This window comes from Ursus maritimus, unplaced genomic scaffold (assembly GCF_017311325.1).
Source record: "Ursus maritimus isolate PB19 unplaced genomic scaffold, ASM1731132v1 scaffold_10, whole genome shotgun sequence".
In the NCBI taxonomy this organism is placed as follows: domain Eukaryota; kingdom Metazoa; phylum Chordata; class Mammalia; order Carnivora; family Ursidae; genus Ursus; species Ursus maritimus.
The window spans coordinates 79,606,797-79,631,549 of NW_024423344.1; the positions used below are offsets into that span (position 1 = coordinate 79,606,797).

The 24,753-nt window shown below is 40.9% G+C and overlaps 1 protein-coding gene across 1 annotated transcript in view; it reads left to right on the forward strand.

Moving 5' to 3' along the window:
- The first annotated feature begins 630 nt into the window (after nucleotides 1-630).
- CDC16 (cell division cycle 16) overlaps nucleotides 631-24,753 on the forward strand; it is a 30,116-nt gene continuing 5,993 nt past the window's right edge. The window contains exons 1-15 of the mRNA XM_040624991.1: nucleotides 631-821; nucleotides 2,000-2,054; nucleotides 2,154-2,251; nucleotides 3,436-3,474; nucleotides 3,818-3,958; nucleotides 5,646-5,805; nucleotides 6,723-6,814; nucleotides 7,294-7,427; nucleotides 9,599-9,678; nucleotides 11,305-11,354; nucleotides 12,270-12,343; nucleotides 13,839-13,964; nucleotides 19,991-20,143; nucleotides 21,738-21,801; nucleotides 24,251-24,312. Of these exons, the coding sequence (XP_040480925.1) occupies nucleotides 774-821; nucleotides 2,000-2,054; nucleotides 2,154-2,251; nucleotides 3,436-3,474; nucleotides 3,818-3,958; nucleotides 5,646-5,805; nucleotides 6,723-6,814; nucleotides 7,294-7,427; nucleotides 9,599-9,678; nucleotides 11,305-11,354; nucleotides 12,270-12,343; nucleotides 13,839-13,964; nucleotides 19,991-20,143; nucleotides 21,738-21,801; nucleotides 24,251-24,312 (1,376 nt within the window). The 5' untranslated portion in view covers nucleotides 631-773. The remainder of the gene's footprint in view (nucleotides 822-1,999; nucleotides 2,055-2,153; nucleotides 2,252-3,435; nucleotides 3,475-3,817; nucleotides 3,959-5,645; nucleotides 5,806-6,722; nucleotides 6,815-7,293; nucleotides 7,428-9,598; nucleotides 9,679-11,304; nucleotides 11,355-12,269; nucleotides 12,344-13,838; nucleotides 13,965-19,990; nucleotides 20,144-21,737; nucleotides 21,802-24,250; nucleotides 24,313-24,753) is intronic.

Genomic DNA, 24,753 nt, shown 5'->3' on the forward strand with positions numbered 1-24,753 from the left:
TCGGCCCGTAAACGAGGGTGAGCACACACGGAGGGGGGATTCTTGCTAAGATGGGACGAGGCACGACGGAGCACGAAGCCTCGGGGTGTCGAGGGAGGGGTTCAGCTGGCCCGGGCGAGTTTAGTCAGGGCGGGCGCCCCTGCAAGGGAGGCACGGCACAGGGGTCCCCGCCAGCGCAGGCGCGTCCACAATGACGTTCCACGGGGCGGACCCGGCCGCAGTCGGCCAGCCTCTGCCGTTCTCACTGGGTTTGGGTCACGGCTTCCTCCACCTGGGATTCTGCCGCAAGACGGCGCGACAGGGACACGCGGCGACCCCAGCAGCGCGCCCGGACTCGGCCTCAGAACTTCGAGGCCCGCGTCGCCGCCTACGCCCCAAGCCCGTCTGCGGCGGCCCCGCGGCCGGCCCTGAGCGCCTCTCGCCCGCCCCCAGAACGAGCATAGGAGTGAACGGCGCACGGACACAACGACGCGCCGCGCGACCAGGAACCTTGAGTGGGAAGGAAAGGCGTCCACGGTCCCCCAACTGCCCGCAACCCTAGGGCCAAGGGAACGTCTCGGAACCAACGGTGCGACCCTCGATTCTGGCGCCAGAGGGGACGCGTTTGCGAAGGACTTCCGGGGCGGGGTCTGGCCGGGAGCGGAAGATTCCGGGCGGTGCGCGGGGTCGGACGGCTGCTGAGCGGGCTTCGGGCGGGTTCGGTGGGCCGCGGGAAGGAGGGCACGCGCCGGGGCGGCGGACGGCGCTCGGTCGGACTCCCCGGCCGCGCGGCCATGAACCTGGAGCGGCTGCGGAAACGCGTCCGGCAGTACCTGGACCAGGTGGGCGGCCCGACCCGCGCCGGGACTCGTGAGGCAAACGGGCTCCGAGCGCTGGTCCGTAGAGGAGACTGTGGTCGCGGTCTTGGTGGCGCTTGGTCCGGCCGGGCATGGGCCTTCGCCCTGGGGTAAAGCCCCCGAAGGGAGGGGTCCAGCACCCCCACCCCCGCCTTCTGTGCAGCTGGGAGGATGAGGAACACGGGGGTGGACACCACCTAAGCGCCCCGCGAGCCTCGCATGTGCCCGGAGCCCCGCTCTGCAGCAGCCTAACTGCTGGGCGCAGAGCGGGCGCTCAGTGAAGTGGAGGGATTACTCCAGGAGGAAGGTTGCAGGGTGGCTTTTGAATTTAGCTAGTTAATAGAAAATTTTCAAGTTTTAGTTTTAATTCTTATTTGGCAGAATTTAAGTGAATAAAGGTACATATAACCGTGTTTTGTCGAGTCAGTACTTTAAAAAAGTTGACTGTATCCCCTGCCCTGCTCTCGAATGAACAGCAGTGTTGAAGAAGCGACTCCAGAATCAGCAAGGTCACTTAGTTTTTGTAAAGTTTATACTCTCCAAATAAGTCGGAAACCAAGAAGGGGGGGGGAAAGCATATTCGATATGAAATGTTCACAATGGTGTGAAATGCTGCCAGATGCCTGCGTACATTGGAGGGCTGTATTTTGGTCAGTCAGTTGAATGGAATAGACGCCCCTGAGCACTTTCTTTGGAGCCCTGGGGACTAGTGAGCAATGAAAGGGGCCTGGTTTCCACTCTTGGGGCACTTAGAGTGAGCAGATGTGTAACCATTCTGTAAGCATTCCTCTTCCCAGATTGGCAATGGGGTTTCTAGTTTTCGTTGGAGAACTGAGAACCATTGCTAATGAAATACTGCAAAAGAATTGTTTAAATTTTCTAGTGTTTTAGGTACCCGCTGATACATTTTTCCAATGTATAAGTTTAAAAAGAAATCCTACCTTCTTGAGCTGTAAATATCAAACAATGTTTTTATTGTACCACTGAACCAAAACTCACCTAGCTGAGATGTAAAATGAAGATATGATTGGTAGACCCCTGCTACATGTAAACAATTATTGTATTAAGATGTTGATTTACTATATGGCATTCTAATAATACTAGATATCTGTTTAAAACTATTGAAATAACAGTGCAGTTACTTTTTTTTTTTTTTAATATAGCAACAGTATCAAAGTGCTCTATTTTGGGCAGATAAAGTAGCTTCACTCTCTCATGGTAAGTGACAACTTCTATTTTTTTTCTGATTTCTATATTTTAAAAACCTTTCTATTTTTCCTTGTACCTCTGACCATTTGTGTGATTTTTCCCTTCCAGAGGAGCCCCAGGACATTTATTGGTTGGCTCAGTGTCTTTACCTAACAGCGCAGTATCATAGAGCAGCTCATGCGCTTCGCTCACGGAAACTGGACAAAGTAAGTGTCGGTGTGAACTCTACAACTTGCCAAAGCTTTTCAAAACTGTCATTAGATTAAATGTCAGAATTATTTAAAAGGATTCAGGTTTTTTTACTGAATGTGGAGAAATTTTCTTGTTCCTAATCTCAGTCATTTTTGCCCCCTCAGTCTAAGTTTTGCCCCCTCAGTCACTAAGTTTTGAAAATTATGTTTTCTAAATAACTCTGAAATTATGGATATTCCTTTCCATCTCATTACTGCTCATACCTGTCAGGTCTTTAATTTGCCTCTCTTGTCTCTTTTCTCTAGTAACATCTTTCCCACTCTACTTTCCCTCTCTTTTTAACTATCTTTTAAACCGTTACAAGGGTAATCTTCCCAAAACACAGAAACGCAGGCCGATTATAGCACTCACGGTATCTCTCAGTGATCTCCCATCACCCACAGGGTAAAATTAGATGCATCAGTAGGCATCAAAGGTCTTTTAAGATTTCTCTGCAGTCTGTGTGGAACCCAGCACCACCACCAGTACATGTAACACACACCCCAGTTGTGCTGACTACTTGCAGGCCCTTGGACTTGTGACAGCTGTTCATGCTCAGTGCCTGGAATGCTGGCCAGCCTCTCACTTTTCTCTCTCTTGCACATGTTTTCTTTAACTGGCTAGTATTTCTCACGTCCTTCTTTCAGAGTTTAGGTAGTTTATATCTTATGTAGTGCTGTGTCTTATGTCTTCCTGCCGTAACCTCCTTGAGGGCAGATCCTTACTCCTTTGTTTTGTTTTTTTTTTACTCTTTTATTTTACTTTTTTTAAAAAAAGATTTTATTTATTTATTTATTTCAGAGTGCGTGTGCGTGCAGGCATGGGGGGGCGGGGCAGAGGGAGAAGCAGACTTCCTACTGAGCAGGGAGCCCGATGCAGGACTCTTATCCCAGGCCCCTTGGATCATGACCTGAGCTGAAAACAGACGCTTGACTGACTGAGCCACTCAGGCGCCCCTCCTTACTCCTTTTTGAATCCTTGCTGCCTAGTAAACAGTAGATCCACAATGAGTATGAGTTAAAAAGACTGGATTTGGGTTTTCTGCAACAGTAAAAGGACAAATTATGAAAGTAGATTCCTTCATTTTATGCTTATACTTTTTTAGAATGAGGTGTATGTTATCTTGATCTCTTTTTTAATAGATTAATTTCTTTCCTAGCTGTATGAAGCATGTCGCTACCTTGCAGCTAGATGCCATGTAAGTTTGCTCTCTGTTTCAGTTTTCTTTGGTAAAAGTTTAATTATATGAATGTTATACATCCCTTACACATGTGTACAGATTCTGGTGATCGAGCTTGGCACATTAGTAATAGTCTTTTCTTTAATATTGTTTGCTATAAAATATTGATGCTGCATTTACTGGAATGTGACATGCATGAAGAAGAGTCTGCTTTAGAATTCTAAATTTTAAACGCTCCATTTTAAATTTAGGTCATGAGTGGGTATGATATTTTATTACCCTTTTCAAATGTGCGGTCCTCGTGTGTAAGTCTAGTGTTCGAAGCTGCGGGTGGTAAAAAGTGTCTCTGGCCTTTACCCAGTACGCTGCAAAGGAGCATCAGCAGGCTCTCGACATTCTCGATCTGGAGGAGCCAATCAACAAAAGGTTATTTGAGAAATACTTGAAGGATGAGAGTGGCTTGAAAGACCCCTCCAGTGACTGGGAAATGTCACAGTCTTCGGTGAGTTGTGCTGCAGTAAGCATGCTTGAGTAACATCAGTAAGAATTACTCACATGACATGGCAAGCATGAACCACCTTCTTTTATTTGAGTATAACCATGTTACAACAGTCTGGTTCCCAACTACTTGCCACTGAAACACAAAAAGATTCTGAGACATTTCGGAGTCCTTAGTTGGAAACTGTAGTTATGTCTTCATTGCTTGAATCTGAAATAGGCTGACTTGAGATTTTTCTTCTTATTTTTGATACCTTAAACTACTCCCACAGGTGGAATACCCTTTCCCCATCTTACGGTGTTGCGACCCCTACCCCATGAACCCTTGATTACTTTAGTTTTCTTCTTTCCGGGGAGTGGTTTGGTATTACTATTTATGTTATTTTGAATATTTCAGTCTGTATACTTCATATCTGCCTGAAATCGCAAATTCCTTATTGGCAGACATTATATAATGTAACGTAACAAATAATATTCACAGTCAGATTACTAATCTGGACATCTGGACTGTTTTTTTGTTTGTTTGTTTGTTTTTTTTAACAGCCTTCTTGAGGTACCTATTTATGTGCTAAGAAGCACATTCATTTTTCTGCTTAGAAAGGTATTTATGAGGGAGCTTGGTATTACCATTATTATTTTTGGACTGCTTATCCACTAATTTACCTGCTAAGAAAAGCATAGTTTATTTATAATGTGCTATTATTTTATAAAATCACTTTTTTTTTTTTTTTTTTTTTTTACAAGTCATAGGATACTGAATAGGTCTAAAATTTTCTTGTTATATCCTTTAATATTTTTAGGTTTGGATTTTCTCAATCTTCTTTGCCCTTTACCCATTTTAGCCACCCATCTCTGGATCATCTATAAGTTTAGTTATGAGTTTCTTGAGGGTCAGAGTCTGAATATAAGTTGGATTACTGTATCCTCTTGTTAGTGGTAGTAGTGCAGTGGCTACTGTGTGAACACCTTAACATGTGCTAGCTATGCAGAGAACCATCACCTGTAGTGCTCAAGGCCTTGTAAGTTAGATGAGAGAAGGAAACTTGTCTGGGGTCACTAGTAAGCATCAGACCTGGGATTTGAACTCAGATCTGTCCAGTCCTATAAATCCATGATCATTGTGCTATGTTGCTGCATTTTCCCATATTAACTAAGATCCTTTCATTGAGATCTGCCTGTCAAACTGAGTTTAATATTTGTGTGCTGTTTGCTGTCTAAATCATTACTGTCTTTTATACAGAACAGATAAGGAACAAAGTAACAATGACATGTTCTCTATAAAGATTGTTGAAATGAGAAGAGCCTAGGAGAGATAGATTAGAGAAGTTTTACTTTGCTTTCCTGTTTCTGTTAATTTATACCGTCTTGACGGTTGTGGGGTGGAACAAATCCTTTTAGAGGTTAAGAAAAGTCTCAGTGTTCAGACAGTATGTAAATTTTTTTTTTTTTGAAGATTTTATTTATTTGTTAGAGAGAGAAAGCACAAGAGTGGGGAGGGTTAGAGGGAGAAGCAGACTCGCCATTGACCGGGGAGCCTGATGTGGGACTCGATCCTGGGATTCCAGGATCATGACCTGAGCCAAAGGCAGACCCTTAACCGATTGAGCCACCCAGGTGCCCCTATATAGTTCTTGATCCAAAGTTCAGTTTAGAAGTATTGATTTGTGTTTGACTCATCATTTTTTCAACAGATAAAGAGTTCTATTTGTCTCCTACGAGGGAAGATCTACGATGCCCTGGATAATCGAGCCCTAGCTACCTATAGCTACAAAGAAGCTTTGAAGCTCGATGCCTACTGTTTTGAAGCATTTGATCTTTTAACATCACATCACATGTTGACAGCCCAAGAAGGTTTGGAAACTCAGGTGTTTTCATGTTTAGCACAATTAATATTGTTTAGAATTTTTTTCCTCTGAAATCTGTAGAACCAAGAGCAGACTATATGCAGGTTTAAATAGACCTGTTAACTTCCTTAGCATCTTCAAATGTGGAGCACATTGCAAAGGACAGTAGTGTACAGTGTCCCTTGCTATCAGAATCTTTAGGGGTTTTGATGTGATAAGACCATCAGAGGTGCCCAGCGTGCGTGCACCTCAAAGCCCTGAGGGGCTTTAAAAACATCAGTATGCAGGTCCCAACTCCAGGCAAGTGGAATAGAATCTCTGGTCTTGGCGCCCTGGCATCAGATGTATTACAGCTCTCGGATGACCCTAAGGCACAACTAGGGCTGAGACCCACAGACCTAGTATGTGAGCAGTAATGTGAGGGGGATATATGCAAGAAACGGAGAGAAAGTGGGGTTGTGGTATTAATGGGGTTCAAGCATAGTTTAGCCTAGTGCAGTGGTTCTCAGCCAGGTTGATTTTGCCCTCTATGGGCATTTTTCAAATTGGCATGGGAGTGCAAGGTTGCTACTAGCATCTAGTTTTTAGAGATCAGAGATCCTGCTAACCATCCTGTGGTGCTCAGGATAGCCAGCATGACAGAATTGTCCACACAGGGTGAGGTTGGGAAACCAGCCTGTTGGTCCTCGCATCTGGTCGTGACCAGCATCGCCTAAAAGGCTTCATGGCTCAGCCCTCCAGGTGGTTCTTATCACCTGGGTCTGGAACCACTGTCTTGGTTTTTCTTATACATTTTGATCTTTTTATTTTCTCTTTTGAGTTTGATTTACTTAGACCAAGAATTATAGAAGAATATTTTTCACTGCTGATGTTTTTTCCCCCATAAATATTGTGAGGACATTCTTTTTTCTTAACATTTTTAAGAAAAAGAACTTCTTGAATCACTACCTCTTAGCAAGCTCTGTACTGAAGAACAGGAATTGCTACGCTTTCTCTTTGAGAACAAATTAAAAAAGGTAAGTAAAAACACATAGTATTTGCTTTATGTAAATATTTCACTAAATTTGGTCTCCGTTCTTCTACTAGTTAAATTTTTAAAAGTTAATTTTTATTAATTTAGCGTATTTGCAAGAATAAATTTCAGTTACTTAAAATATATGATACGATCCTAAAAAAGTTTCCAAAACATGTCTTTCTCCTAGGGACTCCTAAAAGATTGAACTATCGCATAAATGGGGTGATGTTGTATGAAAATGAGGATTTTTTTCTTATGCTTCCTGAACTTGTAATTTGTAAAATACTTCCTACCCTGGAGTTCCGTGATAAAATTGAGAAGAGAGTTGAGCTAATTGAGAGGAGGACGGATGAGACAGGAAGTTAGAGCTTTCAGAGGCTCCCACCAGCCTTGTGCAAACCCGAGCCCTTGGGCCAGATGAGTCTGCCATTTGATTTGTGCTGCTCACCGAGTTCACGTTTACCTTTCTCTCTGTTGCAGTATAATAAACCTAGTGAAACTGTCCTCCCTGAGTCTGTAGATGGTTTGCAAGAGAATCTGGATGTGGTAGTGTCGTTAGCTGAAAGACATTATTATAACTGTGATTTTAAAATGTGCTACAAGCTTACTTCTGTGTAAGTATATCTACTCATTTCTGTGTAGGAACGTAGAGTCCAGTCCCTTTTTACCTAAGAAGGGTGCGGGACTGCTTTCTGAGTAATCTTGAGCTAATTGGTGATGACTTAAGTTGCCTTTACCTTTCACAGAGTACTAGAGGGGTTACTGTGGTCTGAAGAGCGATTTACAGGCACAGTTTATGTACACTGTAGCTTCATTCCATTGTCTGGGGAATAGACGTGCCCCTAATTTGTCTTATAATTTTCAAGTTTGAAAATACCATTCTGGCACATAGTCTTATAAAATCCATTCTTTTTTTTTTAAATTTTTTAAATTTATTTACTTTTTTATTATGTTATGTTAGTCACCATACAGTACACCATTAGCTTTTGATGTAGTGTTCCATGATTCATTGCGTATAACACCCAGTGCTTCATGCAATACGTGCCCTCCTTAATACCCTTCACCAGGCTAGCCCATCTCCCCACACCCCCTCCCTTCTTAAACCCTCAGTTTGTTTCCCGGAGTCCATAGTCTCTCGTGGTTCATATCCCCCTCTGTTTACCACCCCCCTTCATTTTTCCCTTCCTTCTTCTAACGATCTCCCTGCTATTCCTTATGTTCCACAAATGAGTGAAACCATATGATAATTGTCTTTCTCTGCTTGACTTATTTCACTTAGCATAATCTCCTCCAGTCCTGTCCATGTTGATGCAAATGTTGGGTAATCGTTCTTTCTGATGGCTGAGTAATATTCCATTGTATCTATGAACTACATCTTTATCCATTCGTCTGTTGAAGGACATCTTGGCTCTTTCCACAGTTTGGCTAGTGTGGACAATGCTGCTATGAACATTGGGGTGCATATGGCCCTTCTCTTCACTACGTCTGTATCTCGGGTAAATACCGAGTAGTGCAATTACTGGGTCATAGGGGAGCTCTATTTTTAATTTTTTGAGGAACCTCCACACTGTTTTCCAAAGTGGCTGTACCAGCTTACATTCCCACCAACAGTGTAAGAAGGTTCCCCTTTCTCCACATCCTCTCCAACACTTGTTTCCTGTCTTGCCAATTTTTGCCATTCTAACTGGTGTAAGGTGGTATCTCAATGTGGTTTTGATTTGACTTTCCCTGATGACTAATGATACTGAACATTTTTTCATGTGTCTGTTAGCCATTCGTATGTCTTCATTGGAAAATTGTCTGTTCATATTTTCTGCCCATTTATTTATTTGATAATTTGTTTCTTGGGTATTGAGTTTGAGAAGTTCTTTATAGATCTTGGATACCAGCCTTTTATCTGTAGTGTCATTTGCAAATATCTTCTCCCATTCTGTGGGTTTCCTCTTTGTTTTGTTGACTATTTCCTTTGCTGTGCAGAAGCTTTTTATCTTGATAAAATCCATTCTTTGTTAAAGTAGGGACTAGTAAAATCCTCTAGATACTGGTTGCTCAGTCAGGCTCACTAACTAGCCAGGCCATATCCTCCCATACTAGTTTTCAAATGTACACAATTCAAACTTGTCTCTTAGCTAAATTACGTATGCTGTTTTTAATGTATGTGCTGCTGAAGTGAGCACACATATGCTATTTTTTTTTTTTTTAAGATTTTATTTATTTATTCGACAGAGAGAGAGACAGCAGCGAGAGAGGGAACACAAACAGGGGGAGTGGGAGAGGAAGAAGCAGGCTCATAGAGGAAGAGCCTGACGTGGGGCTCGATCCCAGAACTCCGGGATCACGCCCTGAGCCGAAGGCAGACGCTTAACCGCTGTGCCACCCAGGCGCCCCCACATATGCTATTTTTAACAGATCTTTGGGGTTGCTTAAAATACTTGATTTCACAAAAACTTTGACAAATGCTTACGATCTCTTTAATATTTCATATTGCTTTTAATCCTTCTAAATAATTGGATTGCTTATTTTATGTGTTATAGTTCTATTGATTTGAAATAAATATGTGATAGTGTTTATTTTTATACCTAATAAATGAACCCGAATTTTCCCTTTCTTTTATAAGATAATTATAACCTTAACTGTGCCAACCTGAAGATGAAGTAAGAAAGTATTGTAACCCACAGTATTTTACATAATGCTATAATGAGTATTTAGACATAGCTAATTTTAATGAGTTATGTTCTGTTACATACTGCTTCTGATGTAGTAAATGTGTTGCTTTGACTTTCAGAGTAATGGAGAAAGATCCTTTCCATGCAAACTGTTTACCTGTACATATAGGGACACTTGTGGAGCTGAATAAAGCAAATGGTAAAATTTTTTTTTAATTAAAATAATTGTTGGGGCATCTGGGTGGCTCACTTGGTTGAGCGTCCGACTCTTGACTCAGCTGAGTTCTTGATCTCAGGGTCGTGAGTTCAGGACCTGTGTTGGACTCCACACTGGGTGTGGAGCCTACTTAAAACAACAGATAATATAATAATTGTTAAGAGATGTCTGGGTGGCTCAGTTGGTTAAGCGTCTGCCTTCGGCTCGGGTCATGATCCCAGCGTCCTGGGATCAAGCCCTGCGTTGGAGAGCTTCCTTCTCCCTCTGCCTGCCGCTCCCCCTGCTCGTGCATACGTTCTCTATCTCTGGCAAATAAATAAATAGAATCCTTAAAAAATATAATAATTGTTAAGACAAAAAAAATTTCTGTAACTGGGAGTTTTGTCTCATAAATCCTGGATAATTGAGATTGCAGGTGACAACATAATGGAGTTCTCCAATAAAAGTAATAACTAGGGTAAGAAAGGTTTATCAAAATGACTGAGGGTCAATTCTGTTATGCCACCAGAACACTATTTCTTTATCCCTGCCTCCTTTTCTCAAATGTAGTTTGTGCTTTAGGTTACATAAGCTTTAGAGTACTGGGGGGCAGTTTTTCCGTTTTTCCTTTTTTCCTTTTTTTTTGTAAAATCCGTAAGAATATTGATAAGACAGCAGGCAGTAACTGTTTAGAAACTGGAGGGGGATAGAATTTTTTGCTTGTGCTTTCCGTATTTTAACATTTCAGAAACATTGTTACGTTTGGATGATATTTGCCCTTAAATCTTTTAAACTGAATAATGAACTCTGTCAGGAGTGTAGAAAGCCAGACACTCCCAGTTCCAAACCCCTGCTGCTCAGAGTGTGGTCTATGGACCATCAGCATCACATCTGCCGGAGCTTGTTGCGGACGCGGTCACAATGGCTGTCCTGGTCTGATGAGTCCGAGTCTGCACGTAGGAAACGTCATCATGGCGTGCTAGGATTTACACATTACTCAAGAAATCATCTTGCTGATTTGATAAACTTGAAAGTTTGGTTACTCACATTGGTTGTGGGTGGTTGAGATGGTCCATAATAAGGCCATGGAGTGAGAGACATCAGTTTTTAAGATAGGTGCTTCTTTCTTTTTTTTTTTTTTTAAAGATTTTATTTATTTATTTGACAGAGACAGCCAGCGAGAGAGGAAACACAGGCAGGGGGAATGGGAGAGGAAGAAGCAGGCTCCCAGTGGAGGAGCCTGATGTGGGGCTCGATCCCAGAACTCCAGGATCCCGCCCTGAGCCGAAGGCAGACGCTTAACGACTGAGCCACCCAGGCGCCCCTAAGATAGGTGCTTCTTAAGCACCATGATGTGCTCTGTCCTGTGCCACTCATCCGGTTTTCCAGCCACTCAGAAGCACTTAGCACCCACTTATGGGGTCAGGAGTCAGGGCGGGGGGAAGTGAATGAAACAGCTGTAGCAGCTGCCCCGTGCAGTTTGTATATCTCATTAGGTGAAAAAAAGAAAAGTATGAAATTACTGCTGTGAGAACAAAGTCTGATTGTGGAGAGTTTAACTGAAGGAAAGTCATATCTTAAAATTCATTGGATATAATTGTTTTTTTTTTTTCTTTTTCTTTAATGTAGAACTTTTCTATCTTTCTCATAAGTTGGTGGATCTATATCCTAGTAATCCTGTAAGTAAATGTATACCTTTTTTTCTTAGGGTGTTTTTTTTTTTTTTTTAATACCTGAACCTTAAAAGAATACTTAACTGGTGTTTAAGTAGTAGCTTATATTTAAATTCAAGTGAATAATGTTTTATTTCAAGGTGTTGGAGGAGAACCTCCTAGTGCTATGATAATTACAAGCAGTGTTAACTTTTTCAGTCCACGAAAGTTTTTTTTTTTCTTTTTTTAAGTATCTACAAACAATAGCTTAAGACAAAAATCCTTTTTTTTCCGGTTATAGAAATTATATATGCTTCTTTTAAAATACTTGACATACAGAAAAATAAAATGTTGAAAGTGAAAGTCCTACTCTCACCTCTTGGGAGTAATGATTTTTCACATTGCATGTGTAAGATACCTTGTTGAACTGTGTAATGATTGAATCCTCGTGTCTCCCATACTGCTGTGGATCACAGCCAGGACCCAGAAATTGAAACTGGAATCAGGAACTATGTCTTTAGAGACAGAAGTCAGGATCAAGGCCTAAGGCTCACACAAGAATCTGTACCCTAGGCCAGTGTGAAAATAATTTAGAAAGAGGCAAAACCAGTGTAAGAGAAGTCAGCTAATGAGGCCGATCCTGGTTAGTGCCTGCTTAGAGCCAGGTTCATGCCAGGGAACACGATTCAGGCTTGTGTTTGAACTAAGCATTTAGGGGTCTCATCTTCTAGCGAATGCAGGGACATCGTTGAAGGCACTGTGAGGAAGAATCTGTTCTTTTTCACCTAGGACTTAATACCCTGTCTCAGAGAATTTTCTAACTTGAATAACTTGAACTAGAACATGTGATGGAGCATCTAGTCCACTCTCTGGCCTAATATGTTAGAGATTTCCAGTTGCAAGTTAAGCAGCTTCGGTCACAATAAATTTTGAACTTTGTAGGTGTCTTGGTTTGCAGTGGGATGCTACTATCTCATGGTTGGTCATAAAAATGAACATGCCAGAAGATATCTCAGGTATGAATCTGTTGTCTTCCTCCATCTGTAATAAGCTTATAGGAAGTGTTTTCTTGTTCATCCTTTTCAATACAATAATTAGTTAAATAATTGAAAAGCAGTATGAAAGAATGATTTCTTTAGCAGATTCAGTTCAGTTGTGTCAATTATGTACCTTTTTACAAGATGTCATGAGGGGAGATGATTAAAGTCAGTGGTGTCGACCTTGTTCTCGAGAACTTAGGATATATTTATTATTTGTAAATCAGAAAAAATATGAAACAATGTAATTTGAAACCTGTTTTTCATTTATGGAGATACTATTAATCTTTTAGGACTTTTTGTTAACAGTTGTGAAATTACATGAAACCACGTGAGATTAGGATCACTAAATGTGTCTGTAGAACAGAATTCTTGGCATAGTGAACTGGTTTATAACAAGAATCTGCTGTGGTCTTAGCTTGCGGGACTCCGTGCAACCCAGTCAAGCTCCTTAACCAGTATTATTCAATTATGCAAGTACAGAAAAATGTCTAGTGTGGGAAGAATTACTAGAGATTTAAAATATTGTAACAACTGATTTCTTCCACGTGAACAAAATAGAAAATGGCTCCTAAGGGAAAGTGTATAAACTTTGGACCCAGATTTGAATTCAAATGCAAGTCCTGCCACTTACTAGCTGTAATTCCTTGGGAAAGTTAATTTCTCTGACCCTCTCTCTTCTTTAAAAATGGGAATGATCCAATACTTGTATCCCAGGCTCGTTAGTAAAACCAGGAGGATGACATGTAAGGATCTTTCACTAGGAAAAAAATAGGGAGGAATTCTCTGGTTAGTTGAGTCTTATGCATTTTAGAAGAACTTGTACTTTTTCGTGGAGTAGGAAGGTGTGCTTCTCTGATTAAGTGATGGACTCGACATGAAACATTTGAGTGGTAGAAAACGTAGAAAATAAAATGCTGGGAAATGGGAATCACATCCTTTATGTTTTCCATATTTTATGGTATGGGTCACCAGTGTGTCTGCTGACCGGAGATTACTTACGACTGTTTGAGACTGTGCAGTTCAGTCTGCAGAACCAGAGTGACTCTCTTACCACCATCCATGGGACGTCACTTAATCTTCCCCGGCTCAGTATCCTTATGTTTAAAATATAATGATTTATCTTGCAAGTTACTAGGATTAGGTGATGCATATAAGGCCTCTAACATGGTGTCTCAATAAAGGCTTGCTGCCACCACCGTTGGTGAAACAAAGCTCCTGGATTAAGTTATATTTGTCAATTCTGTACAGGTTGCCAGTGGGTTATCATACCTAAAAAGTTATGGACCTCTCAAAATTTCTTAAAATTTTGCTTGTACTATTAAGCATTGTTTTATTTGAAATAACACAATTGCTATACAAGTATTCAATATGTTGAGAGCTCATTTGTTCTAATACCCTCGAAGCCATCAGTTTATATAAGATTAACAATTGAAGAATGAGTGTATGACTAGAATGACATCTCTTTTTTCAGCAAAGCGACAACACTTGAGAAGACTTACGGGCCGGCGTGGGTGGCATACGGGCACTCGTTTGCAGTGGAGAGCGAGCACGACCAGGCCATGGCTGCCTACTTCACAGCTGCACAGCTGATGAAAGGGTACGGCAGAGCACGCGGTCAAATCCACAGAGGGTTGCTCTTGCTCACAAGATGACGATTCCCTTGTTACTGCCACCGCCATCTAGTCGCTGAACTAAACAAAAATACCATACTTGTGTCCTGTTAATAGCTTATGATCGTAAAGTAACTGTGGAAATTGAGGGAAGGAGAGGCTGGTGTAGTGATTTTGTCCGGCTGCTCACCTTAACCAATACAGAAGGGAATGAAGCTGAGGGAAGAGATGAGGCTAGAAGCTCCTTCTCACGTGCTCATGCAAGAATGAAAGTATTCATGCGCAAATTGTTATTTATATCCTGTTTAAGTCCAAAAGGTATTTGCTGTGGGCTTATTGGACTGTACTTGCCAGTGTTCTAGATTTATGTCAATATTAAGTGTATTGATACTCAGTGGCGTAAGTGTGCCCTAAGAGTATCATACTTTGGGGAATGAAGTGTTGCTGTTATTCCTGTCCACTCTCTTTGGACTCACCTAGCCCTAGCCCTAGGCCTGCCGAGCAGTGTTTGTTTTTTGTGGGCCACCTCCATCTCTGGAGAGGTAGGTAGTAGGCGTGCAGTAGGTCACACTGCCTGATGATCTTGGCAAAGTATGTATCCTCTTGAAAAATAGGTGTAATCGCAGTACTTATTCCTGGGAGTAGTTCCTGGGAGTGATGGAGACAATACCAGTTAAAGACTTTGAACAGTACCTGACGTGCAGAAAGCACTCAGTAAAAGCTGCCTTAATTTGTTTGTTTGTAGTATTCAGGAGTGGGATCATATACTCATTTACACTGAATGTTCTCTCGTTAGGGTTAGCCCTTTTCAGACTGTCAGACTTATTTTGGCGCCCAGTTCTGCATCTAAATTATTAATGATGCCCAGATTTTTTTCAGTTCTATTAGATTTGGTGTATGTGACTTTTATATCTAACTTGTCATCCATGTATATATTGTAAAGTTTCACTCCCTAACTGCATTAGTCTCCTCAGTCTGCCTTACCAAAGTGCCATAGACAGGATGATTTGAAGAAAGAAAATGTATTTTCTTTTTTTTTTCTTTTTTTCTTTTTTAAATTTTTTTATTTCCATGAGAGAGAGTGCGTGCAGTAGAGAGAGCATGAGTACTGCGGAGGGGCAGAGGGAGAAGCAGGCTCCCTGCCTAGCAGGGAGCCCGAAGTGGGGCTCGATCTCAGGACCCTGAGATCATGACCCGAACCAAAGACAGACGTTCAACTGACTGAGCCACCCAGGTGCTCTGAAAATGTATTTTCTCACCACTCCAGAGGCTGGGAAGTCACTTGTTAAAGTGCTGGCCCATTCAGTCCGTGGTGAGGGTGCTCTTCCTAACTTGCAGATGGCCATCTTCTCACTGTGTCCTCATATGGCAGGGAGAGAACCCTGGTCTCTTCCTTTCACAGGGGTTCCAGCCCTATTGTGTCATGTCCTCACCCTTATGACCTCATTTAACCTTTATTTAATTTCCTCACAGGCCTTCTCCAAATGTAGTCACATTGGGGTAGGGCTTAACATGAATTTGGTCAAGGCAGGGGGCATTTAAATTCAGTCTTAATACCAACATACTAGAAACAAGCCTCCAGAGGTGCCTGGGTGGCTCAGTCAGTTAAGTTTCTGCCTTTGGCTCAGGTCATGATCTCAGGGTCCTGGGATCCAGCCTCACGTTGAGGCTCCCTGCTCAGCAGGGAGTCTGCCCCTCCCTCTTCCTCTGCCCCTCTCCTACCCCTTCAAATAAATAAAATCTTTAAAAAAAAAATAATCCTCCAGGTTAAAATTGTTCATCCAATTATTGATTTGCCCAAATGGTCCTTGATACCCAGTCCAGGATTCTCCAATTTATCCACGAAAATGTGTAAGACTTTTCCAGTGCTTTGCTGAAGCTTGGTTCCCATGTCTACCTAGACCCCGTATCTATCAGTCTGATAAATTGGCAGTAAAAAATCTCCATAATTTACTGTGGATTGTTTCTTATGAGTACAGGCTAGAGTGTGCTTTTTTTTTTTTTTTTTAATTTTTTTTTTCTGGGTGCTCACAAACCCAGAATAGTTATTATTAGTTGTTTGTTAGTTCCTACCTAAGAATCAAAACCAATGACACTGTTTCCCAATTTAACAAAATTTATCCAGTTAAAATTTCAGATCAGCTCATTAAGATAAGCATTGTTCTTTTCAGTTCTTCCCCATCAGAACAACTTTGCATTCTCTTAACTTGCCCTATGTTTGGGTGAATGTTTGAAATTGTGTAAATATTTTAAAATTTCCTTTAGGATATCTTCTTTGAGCCACTGGTTATGTAAGAGTATGTTGTTTTATTTCCACATATTTGCGAATTTCCCAAATTTCCTTCTGTTAGGATTTCTAGTTTAATTCCATTGTGGTTGGAGAACATAGTCTTTTCAAAGTTATTGAGGCTTGTTTTATGACCTAACACTGTCTGTTGTAGAGAATGTTCTGGGTACGCTTGAGAATTCTGCTCTTTTTGAGTTCAGTGTACAAGGGATTCATTGTAATCCCTTGGTTCTCGTTGGGTGATAGTGTTGTTCTCATCTTCTGTTTTCTTATTTATCTTCTGCCCATTATTCTGTCCTTTATGGCAGGTGGGGTATTGAAACCTCCCAGCTACTACTGTGTGAATTGTCTCGTTTCCCCTCCAATTCTGGCAGTTTTTGCTACATGTATTTTGGGTCTCTGTTGTTAGGTTCTTGATGGATTGAACCTTCTATTATTATAGAAGGTCCTTCATTGTCTCTGGTAACAGATTTTGTCATAAGGCTATTTTGTCTGATATTGTTACAATCTCACCAGTTCTCCTTTGTTACTGTCTGCATGGTCTTTTTCCCATCCTTTTACTTTTAACTTGTTTGTGTCTTTGAATCTAAAGTATGTCTCTTATAGACAACATGTAGTTGGATTGTGGTTTTATTACCCATTCTGCCAATGACTTGCCTATTGATGGAATTTTATCCATTTATGTGTTATATAATTACTGAGAATTTAGAATTTATGTTTGCCATTTTACTCTGTTTTATGTCATATCTTTTTCTTCCTTATTACTGCCTTTTGTATTAGATATTTTGTAACATACATTTTAATTCCTTGGTTTTTCCTTATAGTATGTTTTTTTGAGTTGTTTTTTTTGTTGTTTTGGGTTTTTGTTTTGTTTTTGTGGTTATCTTGGAGATTACAGTTAACATCTTAAAACAGTCTAGTTTAGATTAATATTAACAAAGGGGCTTTCCAACACCAACAACCAGTTCCCTGATTCTCTGGACACCACCTGCATCCTACACGTCAGTTCAGTTCTGATATTACCCAGACTTAGTGCAGACCCTTCACAGGGTAAGCTCTCAGTTCCACAAGAGTGCCCCTTTCCACTTCAGATGCCAGTGGTAAGTCCAGGCACTTTCACTTCTGACTAGCTATGAATCAGAGGTTCCCATGACCCTCTCCTGAGATTTGATGATTTGCTAGAATGACCCACCGAACTCAGGAGGGCATTTTACTTACGTTTTTTGGTTTATTATAAAAGATACACTCAGGAATAGCCAGGTGGAAGAGATGCACAGGGCAAAGTATGTGGGTGGGGGTGCCCACAGCTTCTACCCCTCTCCAGGCATGCCACCCTCCCAGCACTACTCTGTGCTCACCAGCCCAGAAGCTCTGAGGCTCACTGTTTAAAAGTTTTTATGGGGCTTAATCTCTAACCCATCCCTTCCTGGGAGGTCAGTGGGTGGGAAGAAAAGTTGCCACCCTCTCATCACTTGGTCCTTCTGGTGACCAGTCCCATCACAAGGCTGTTGCAGAGTGCTACCCTGCATCACCTTCATTAGCATAAACAGGTGTGATCAAAAGGGGTCATGAATAACAAGAGAGACTCCCATCACTCAGGAGATTGCGAGGGTTTTAGGTGCTCTGTATCAAGAACAAAGGGAAGACCGAATATATTTCTTACTCCACCACAGCACCATAATTCCAGGAGTATATAAAAACTTTACCCCTGTGCATCTCTCTTCCCTCCTACTTCCTTTGTGCTGTTATCATACACGTCACATCTTGCACATTGTAAGTCCCTCAACACAAATTTATAATTGTTATATTCAGTTATCTATTAAATCAAATAGAAGGAAAGAGTTGCAAACAAAAATGTATTTATATGGTCTTATGTTTATCTGTGTGGTTACTTTTACTAAGCTATTTTTTTTTTTAATGTGGGATTTGAGGTACTGTCTAGTGTCCTTTTCATTTCAGCCTGAGGGACTCCCTTTGGTATTTCTTGTAAGGTGAATCTGCAACAAGATTTCTCAGCTGTTTGCTTCCCTGAGAAATTCTTGATTTCACCTTCATTTTCAAGGATAGTTTTGTTGGGTATAAAATCTTGGTTGGTGCTCTGTTTCTTTCAGCACTTTAAACATCGTCTGTCTGCCTTTTTGGCCTCCAGGTATTTGATTAGAAGTCAGGTGTTAATCTTATTGGGAATCTCTTGTGTGTTATAAGTTGTAGTTTCTTACTGCTTTAAAGGTGGGGGGTTGCTTTTTCAGTGGTCTATGATTTGTCTGGGTGTGGATCTCTGGTCTACTTGGAGGTTTGGTTTGGGTTTTTGTTTGTTTGTTTTAGCATTGGGGTGTTTTTGGCCCAAATATTCTTTGTTTTCAGATATTCTTTCTGCCCCTTACTGTCTCCCTTTGCCTTCTGGGGCTCCTGTCTTGCATATTGTGGTGTGCTTGATGGCAACCCACAGGTCTCTGAAGCTCTGTTCATTTCTCTTCATTCTTTTATCTTTCTGTTCCTTAGACTGGGTAGTCTCAGTTGATCTATCTATCGATCTATCTTCAGGTTCACTGATTTTTCAGCCTGTTCAAACTGCTGTCAAACCCTTCTGAATTTTTTATTTTACTTTTCAACTCGAGATTTTCTATTTATTTCTATTTTCATGTCTAAAATAGTATATTTAAAGGGTTTGTCTAGTACATCCAACATTTGGTCTTTGTCCCAGACAGTTTCTGTTAACTGGTCCCCCCCCCACCTCTGACCCCAGATTGTTAATTGTTCCCTGTGTCTTTTGCACACTTACACTGTTTTTCTAGAATGAACACCCTTCAGGTTGTTGTAAGCCTTTGGTTAACTTCCAAAGTTTTGAAAAAGTTTATTTTGATAATTTGTCAGTGTTCTTGTTGCTTTTATAGAGGAGAGTTTTGGAGGTCCTTACTTGGCCATTTTGGAAGTACTTCCTCCAGGTAAATCCTTTTAAGGGTTCTTCACGACCCTTCTGTAGGTGATGGAGTCTTTATCTGACTCATGATTCTCGATTAAAACCAAAGCACATATCAACCAGTTGGTTACTATTTATAGACTTTTTTAGATCCATCTCCAAAGAAATATTATTCTGTTTCTTTTAATGTAATTACTGGTCTGACAAGAGATGAAGATTCAGTTAAGAAGTGGTTAGTACTTACTCTGTGCCTAGAACTGTTTCAGAGGATGTGAAAATGGGGTATACATGACATACTTCTGAACTCCCTGGCATAGAACTGACAGGAGTTGAGATAATAGGAATCCACACAAGGGAGAGCCATTTAGTTTAGAAAGTCAGAAGCGTTTCACAAAGGGAAGTGGAACTTGAATACCTCATGAAGGACACATGGTGCCGAATCAGAAGAGGAGAGGAGGGAATACAGTCCAAGCTAAGGGTCTGACATTAGCATCGTGGAAGAAAACAGGAAGCACACACCTGTCCTGCTTCAGAGGGTTTTTGGGTTTTTTGTTTCTACTGTAGAATGATGAAAAATAAAGATGAGTAGGTGGCTGATAGATTCTAGAAGTAGTAGCTGATCAATCTAAAAACCTATTAGACCTTGATTAAATATCAGTAAATGAAGTGTTAGAAAAAAAGTTAAGTACCTTGCTTTTTGGCTGTGTTTAAGTTATTTTGCGGACAGGATTTAAAATTGGTAAATTAATTGCTGCTGAATTATAAAGTTTTAGGTGTTGAATATGTGAAATTTTCCAATTTTTTAGGTGTCATTTGCCAATGCTGTACATCGGATTAGAATATGGATTGACCAATAACTCAAAATTGGCTGAAAGATTCTTTGGCCAAGCGCTAAGCATTGCACCAGAAGACCCATTTGTTATGCATGAGGTTGGTGTGGTTGCATTTCAGAATGGAGAGTAAGTACTGAAAGGCCCAAAACCCTTCCATTTTCTTTCTGTAAATGAAGTAAAACCTCAGTCAGTAGAGGTTTTACTGTCCTCAGTGACTCTTCATTCGATTTTTGTTTTTAAATATGTACCATTTTAGGAGAAGGAGGCAGACAGTTAAAAAAAAAAGAAAAGAAAATACGAAGTGTTATCTTGGATTTCTTTAAATTTACTAAACAGGTTTTGGTCCCCTTGGACGTTGGCTGCCACAGGCTCATAGTTCCAAGACTGGACAGTTGTTGCCGATGGTCAAGTGACTACACCCCATACGGTGGCCTGGAGGCATCACGGAACCCTTCATCACCTTGTTGTTGATTAGGAGCTGGAGTCCTACATTTGAGAAGGATTTCCCACAGTTGTGAAAGAAAAATATTACTCATTTAGTTGCCAGTTAATCTGAAAATTAAACTAATTAGAATGGCTCAGTCTTGGAGTTTACTAGTCATTTGAGACATTACTCTATCCTTGGATATTTGTAGAATAAGTAATTCAGTGTCATACTCTAAAGAGAAAAATATTTGTAGTTCTTTGTGCTAAAATATACATTAATTTAAAAACAGTAACTCAGTACTACTGTAGTGTTATTTATGGGGTGTGTGTGTGTATTCTAAAAATTGGATGATCTGGTATATATAAAAGCAAGTTTGGAGCTGTTTTATTTATTTATTTTTTTAAAGGTTTTATTTATTTATTTTTTTAAAAGATTTTATTTATTTATTTGACAGAGAGAGAGACAGCCAGTGAGAGAGGGAACACAAGCAGGGGGAGTGGGAGAGGAAGAAGCAGGCTCTCAGCAGGGGAGCCTGATGTGGGGCTCGATCCCAGAACGCCGGGATCACGCCTTGAGCCAAAGGCAGACGCTTAACAACTGAGCCACCCAGGCACCCCTGGAGCTGTTTTAAAATAATATACAGTGATGGTTTATTAGACAGTCCATTGGTTTGTAAGCCAGAGTCAGCACTTTCACGTTTGCAGATAGATGCACGTTCCCAGCTGAGGCGGAGATGACGTTCTGCCTTCCCATTTCTGCTCTCATACTGTAAACGAGCATTTTTTTTCTTTTCACCTTTTTATGCTTTTTGTTGATGATGTCACTGTTTAAAATGATCCCCAAGCGTGGCACTGACGTGCTGTTCGTGACCCTACATACAAGAGGGCTGCAGATGAGCTTTGTTGCTGGTCGTGTTCAGTGTCAGTGGGTCAACATGTATGTTAAGTAAGGTGTCAGTCAACAGAAGCACATGGAAAACAGGTTATACGTTGAACAGTTGACCACAGGTTTGCAGGAACCTGACCCTATATTTTCGCCAGGAGCCATAGTTCAGTATTTGTTAAAACAGTGTTCACAGTGACTTTATGAAATATAATTACCAAGAATAATGAGAATTAACTGTATCTACTAAAATCTTGAACTCCTGTGATATTAATGCCATAAAATTAATCATTTATCTGACCTTTAAATTTGAGTTTTAATAAACTATTGACAGAAGTTTACCTCATTTTTCTTATAATGTTTATACATGCTAATTTTGAATAATCTGCAAAGTTTCCCCCTTTATTTTAGATGGAAAACAGCAGAAAAATGGTTTCTTGATGCTTTGGAAAAAATTAAAGCAATTGGAAATGAGGTATTTTATGTAATATTTGTAACTCTGAAGGGTGTTTGCTGTTGAATGAGAACAATGATACGGACAATCTGTCTTGCCTAGGAGACAGGGACTAATATTTATCCTGGCAAATAGCTTGTTAATGTTTGGATTTCAGGCACTTGTTTTGCTACATGGTATAAAATGAGTGTGTTTCTAATTGAGAGGGAGGGTAGGTGTCGGTTGTGTGCTTCCTAAAAGGCTGTAGTTTTGATATGTGGGAGTAATCAGAATATATTTGTTGATTATTTGATATGGGGAATATGTGATACTGGACACTGGTGGGCACTGTATCATCTAACATAAGATGTCCTTCTCTGGAACTGAAGAGCCTCCTCTTTGATTAATGGGTAAATATACAGTACCCACCTCTGTAGGAATAAGGCCAAGTATCCCTTTATTCAGACCTACCATGGCTTTCTCTTACCTCATACTTAATACATATTTACATCTCTCGATGTTTGAAATATTTAACTAGGTTTTGCCATATGAAAGATGTGTGCTCATGAATTAACTTCCCAGCTAGCTTGGATGTGTACACCTGGGTATTATTTTAAAATGAACAGTTTTAGATATTGTCAACGTCCGTAGGTAAGGGATTTGCATATCACTACTCTTCTGGTTCTTGATTCTTTTTATTCACATTTATTTTGTTTTATTCCATTATGATTTCAGCTTTCCATTTTTACTCTGTTCCTTTTTGGGCACCCTTGCTTGTAGCCCACATCTTTCTTGGCTGTTGGTTCCTCTTTACTGACACAGACACAGCTCCCTCTGGATCCCTGCCAAGGGCAGTCCGCTTGTCCCCATAGACACAGCTTTATCTATTTTGGTCTTTTATTTGTCCTAGGAACTTACAAACACTATATTTCTGTGTGTTGGTACATGTATGTGTATAAAACAGGTTCTTGAACAGCTCAGTCTCGGGCAGTCTGGATAATGAATGTGTTTTTGTTAATATGGGGTTGCCACATATCACCTTGCCACTCTTCAGAGTTGAATACCTTAAAGCCTTGCTGTTCTAACTAGACGAACTGCCTTGCATCACCTGGAAGCTGACTAGAAGTGCACAATCCTAGATCCACTGAATCACACACAGTCTGCAGTTTTAGCAAGATCCCGAGATGATTCTCATGCACAGAAAATTTTAAGACACACTATCACAAACCCCACTTAGAGTTGAAACTATACGTTTTGATGATCTGAGGGCACTGTGGAGTCTTACAGAATTTTACAGTAATGGTTTTAAGTACAAATGCACAATACTACTAAATTGATAAAATGCCCATTAAAAAGTCACACGAAGGTGGGGAAATACTGTTTGACCTCAGTTGTTAACTGTAGCAAATGTCAGAATAGCCACAGGGAAGCAATGGTGCCTAAGAATCACGAAGGGCGTGTTTTCGTTCCCCTGGGCTATGTCTCCTAGAGCCAGGCTCGGGAGCTGGAGAGGGTGGCTCAGGTCTGTTGTTTGGTTAGCTCAGACTGACCAATGTGTGTCGACTGTGTGCTGAGCTCTGAGCGAGGTATTGGGGGGCAATAGGAAACTGCCATGATAGTTCCTGCCCTTAGACCTGTTGGGGATTACAGATAAGTAAATTGGCAATAATTAAACAATGCGCAAAAACAGCTGTTGATTGAGCAAATAAAGGAACCCACACAGAAGGGCAGTTAACCCAGACTTGAGGATGGGCCGAGAAGGCCTCTTGGATACGGCATCTTAAACCTCCATCCTAAAGCAGGAGCAGACATCAGCCAGGCACAAGTGTGGAAGAGGTTATAAAAGGTATAGAGAACAGTGTGTGCTGAGTTAGAGCGAATCCAGTAAAGCATGGATTTTAAGTTCACAGAGAAGGTCAAGAAATGGGGCAGGAGGGTTAAGTGTGTATCATTAAGGGCCTTGCATCTTATCCTGAGGTGGTGGGGCCCAGGTAAGACTTGTTACATGGGGGTTGGCGTTACACTGAGGGGGCTGATGAATGAGCCTTTGGTAGTTCCTAGGGGTCACGGATGATATGGGTGCCAGGCATGAGAAGCAGGCGCTCAGAAGGACATGAGGGTGGGGAGCTGGGATGGCAGGAGAGAGCGTAAGAGGTTAGTGCGTGGCACACTGGATTTGCAGTACTTGTGAGCTTTCTAAATAGGAATATTTAGTAGGCAGTTGGAAGGCTCTGGGCTGGAGATACAGAAGTTGAACTTCTTCAGCATGGTGGGGCTTATTAACAAAGTTGTTTTAATAAGTAATAGCGTCCTCAGGGAGTCGCTTCTAATAAGGAAAGAAAGATAGAGAATCCAACAAAGGCTCTGCTTCAGGCTGCATAGGCACCAGGAGAGAGGGCAGCCCGTATTGGCACGTGTGGTGGTGTGGTTGAATGGGCCCATCTGAGAAGCGGCCTGCGTGAGTCATGGGTTTGATGCTGCTGTGTTTCAGGTAACAGTTGACAAATGGGAGCCTTTGTTGAACAACTTGGGGCATGTCTGCAGGAAGCTTAAGTAAGTAAAGTAGGACATTTTCAGAAATATTCTTTGTGACTAAAAGTTTACTTAATTTTGTGTAGCCTTCTCCATGTTTGTTTTTTTTTTTTAAGATTTTCTATTTTTAAGTCATCTTTACACCCAATGTGGAGCTCAGACTATGACCCCAAGATCGGGAGTTACACGCTTCACTGGCGGAGCCAGCCAAGCACCCTTTTCCATATTTTTATTTTGAGATCTTCCAGCTGTGTACTTTGCTGCTCAAATATAGCAAGCATCAAAATAATTATCTCTAGTGGTATTTATTACTTCTTTATTTTTATATTCTGGTGGTACAGTTTAGAAGTTGAAAGAATTATAATAACTTTTATTTTCTTAGATTTGAAAAATTGGTGTTCAAAATTAATTTGGAAGAATAAGGGTAGTAGGGTATATTTAAAACCATATCCATATTCTAAC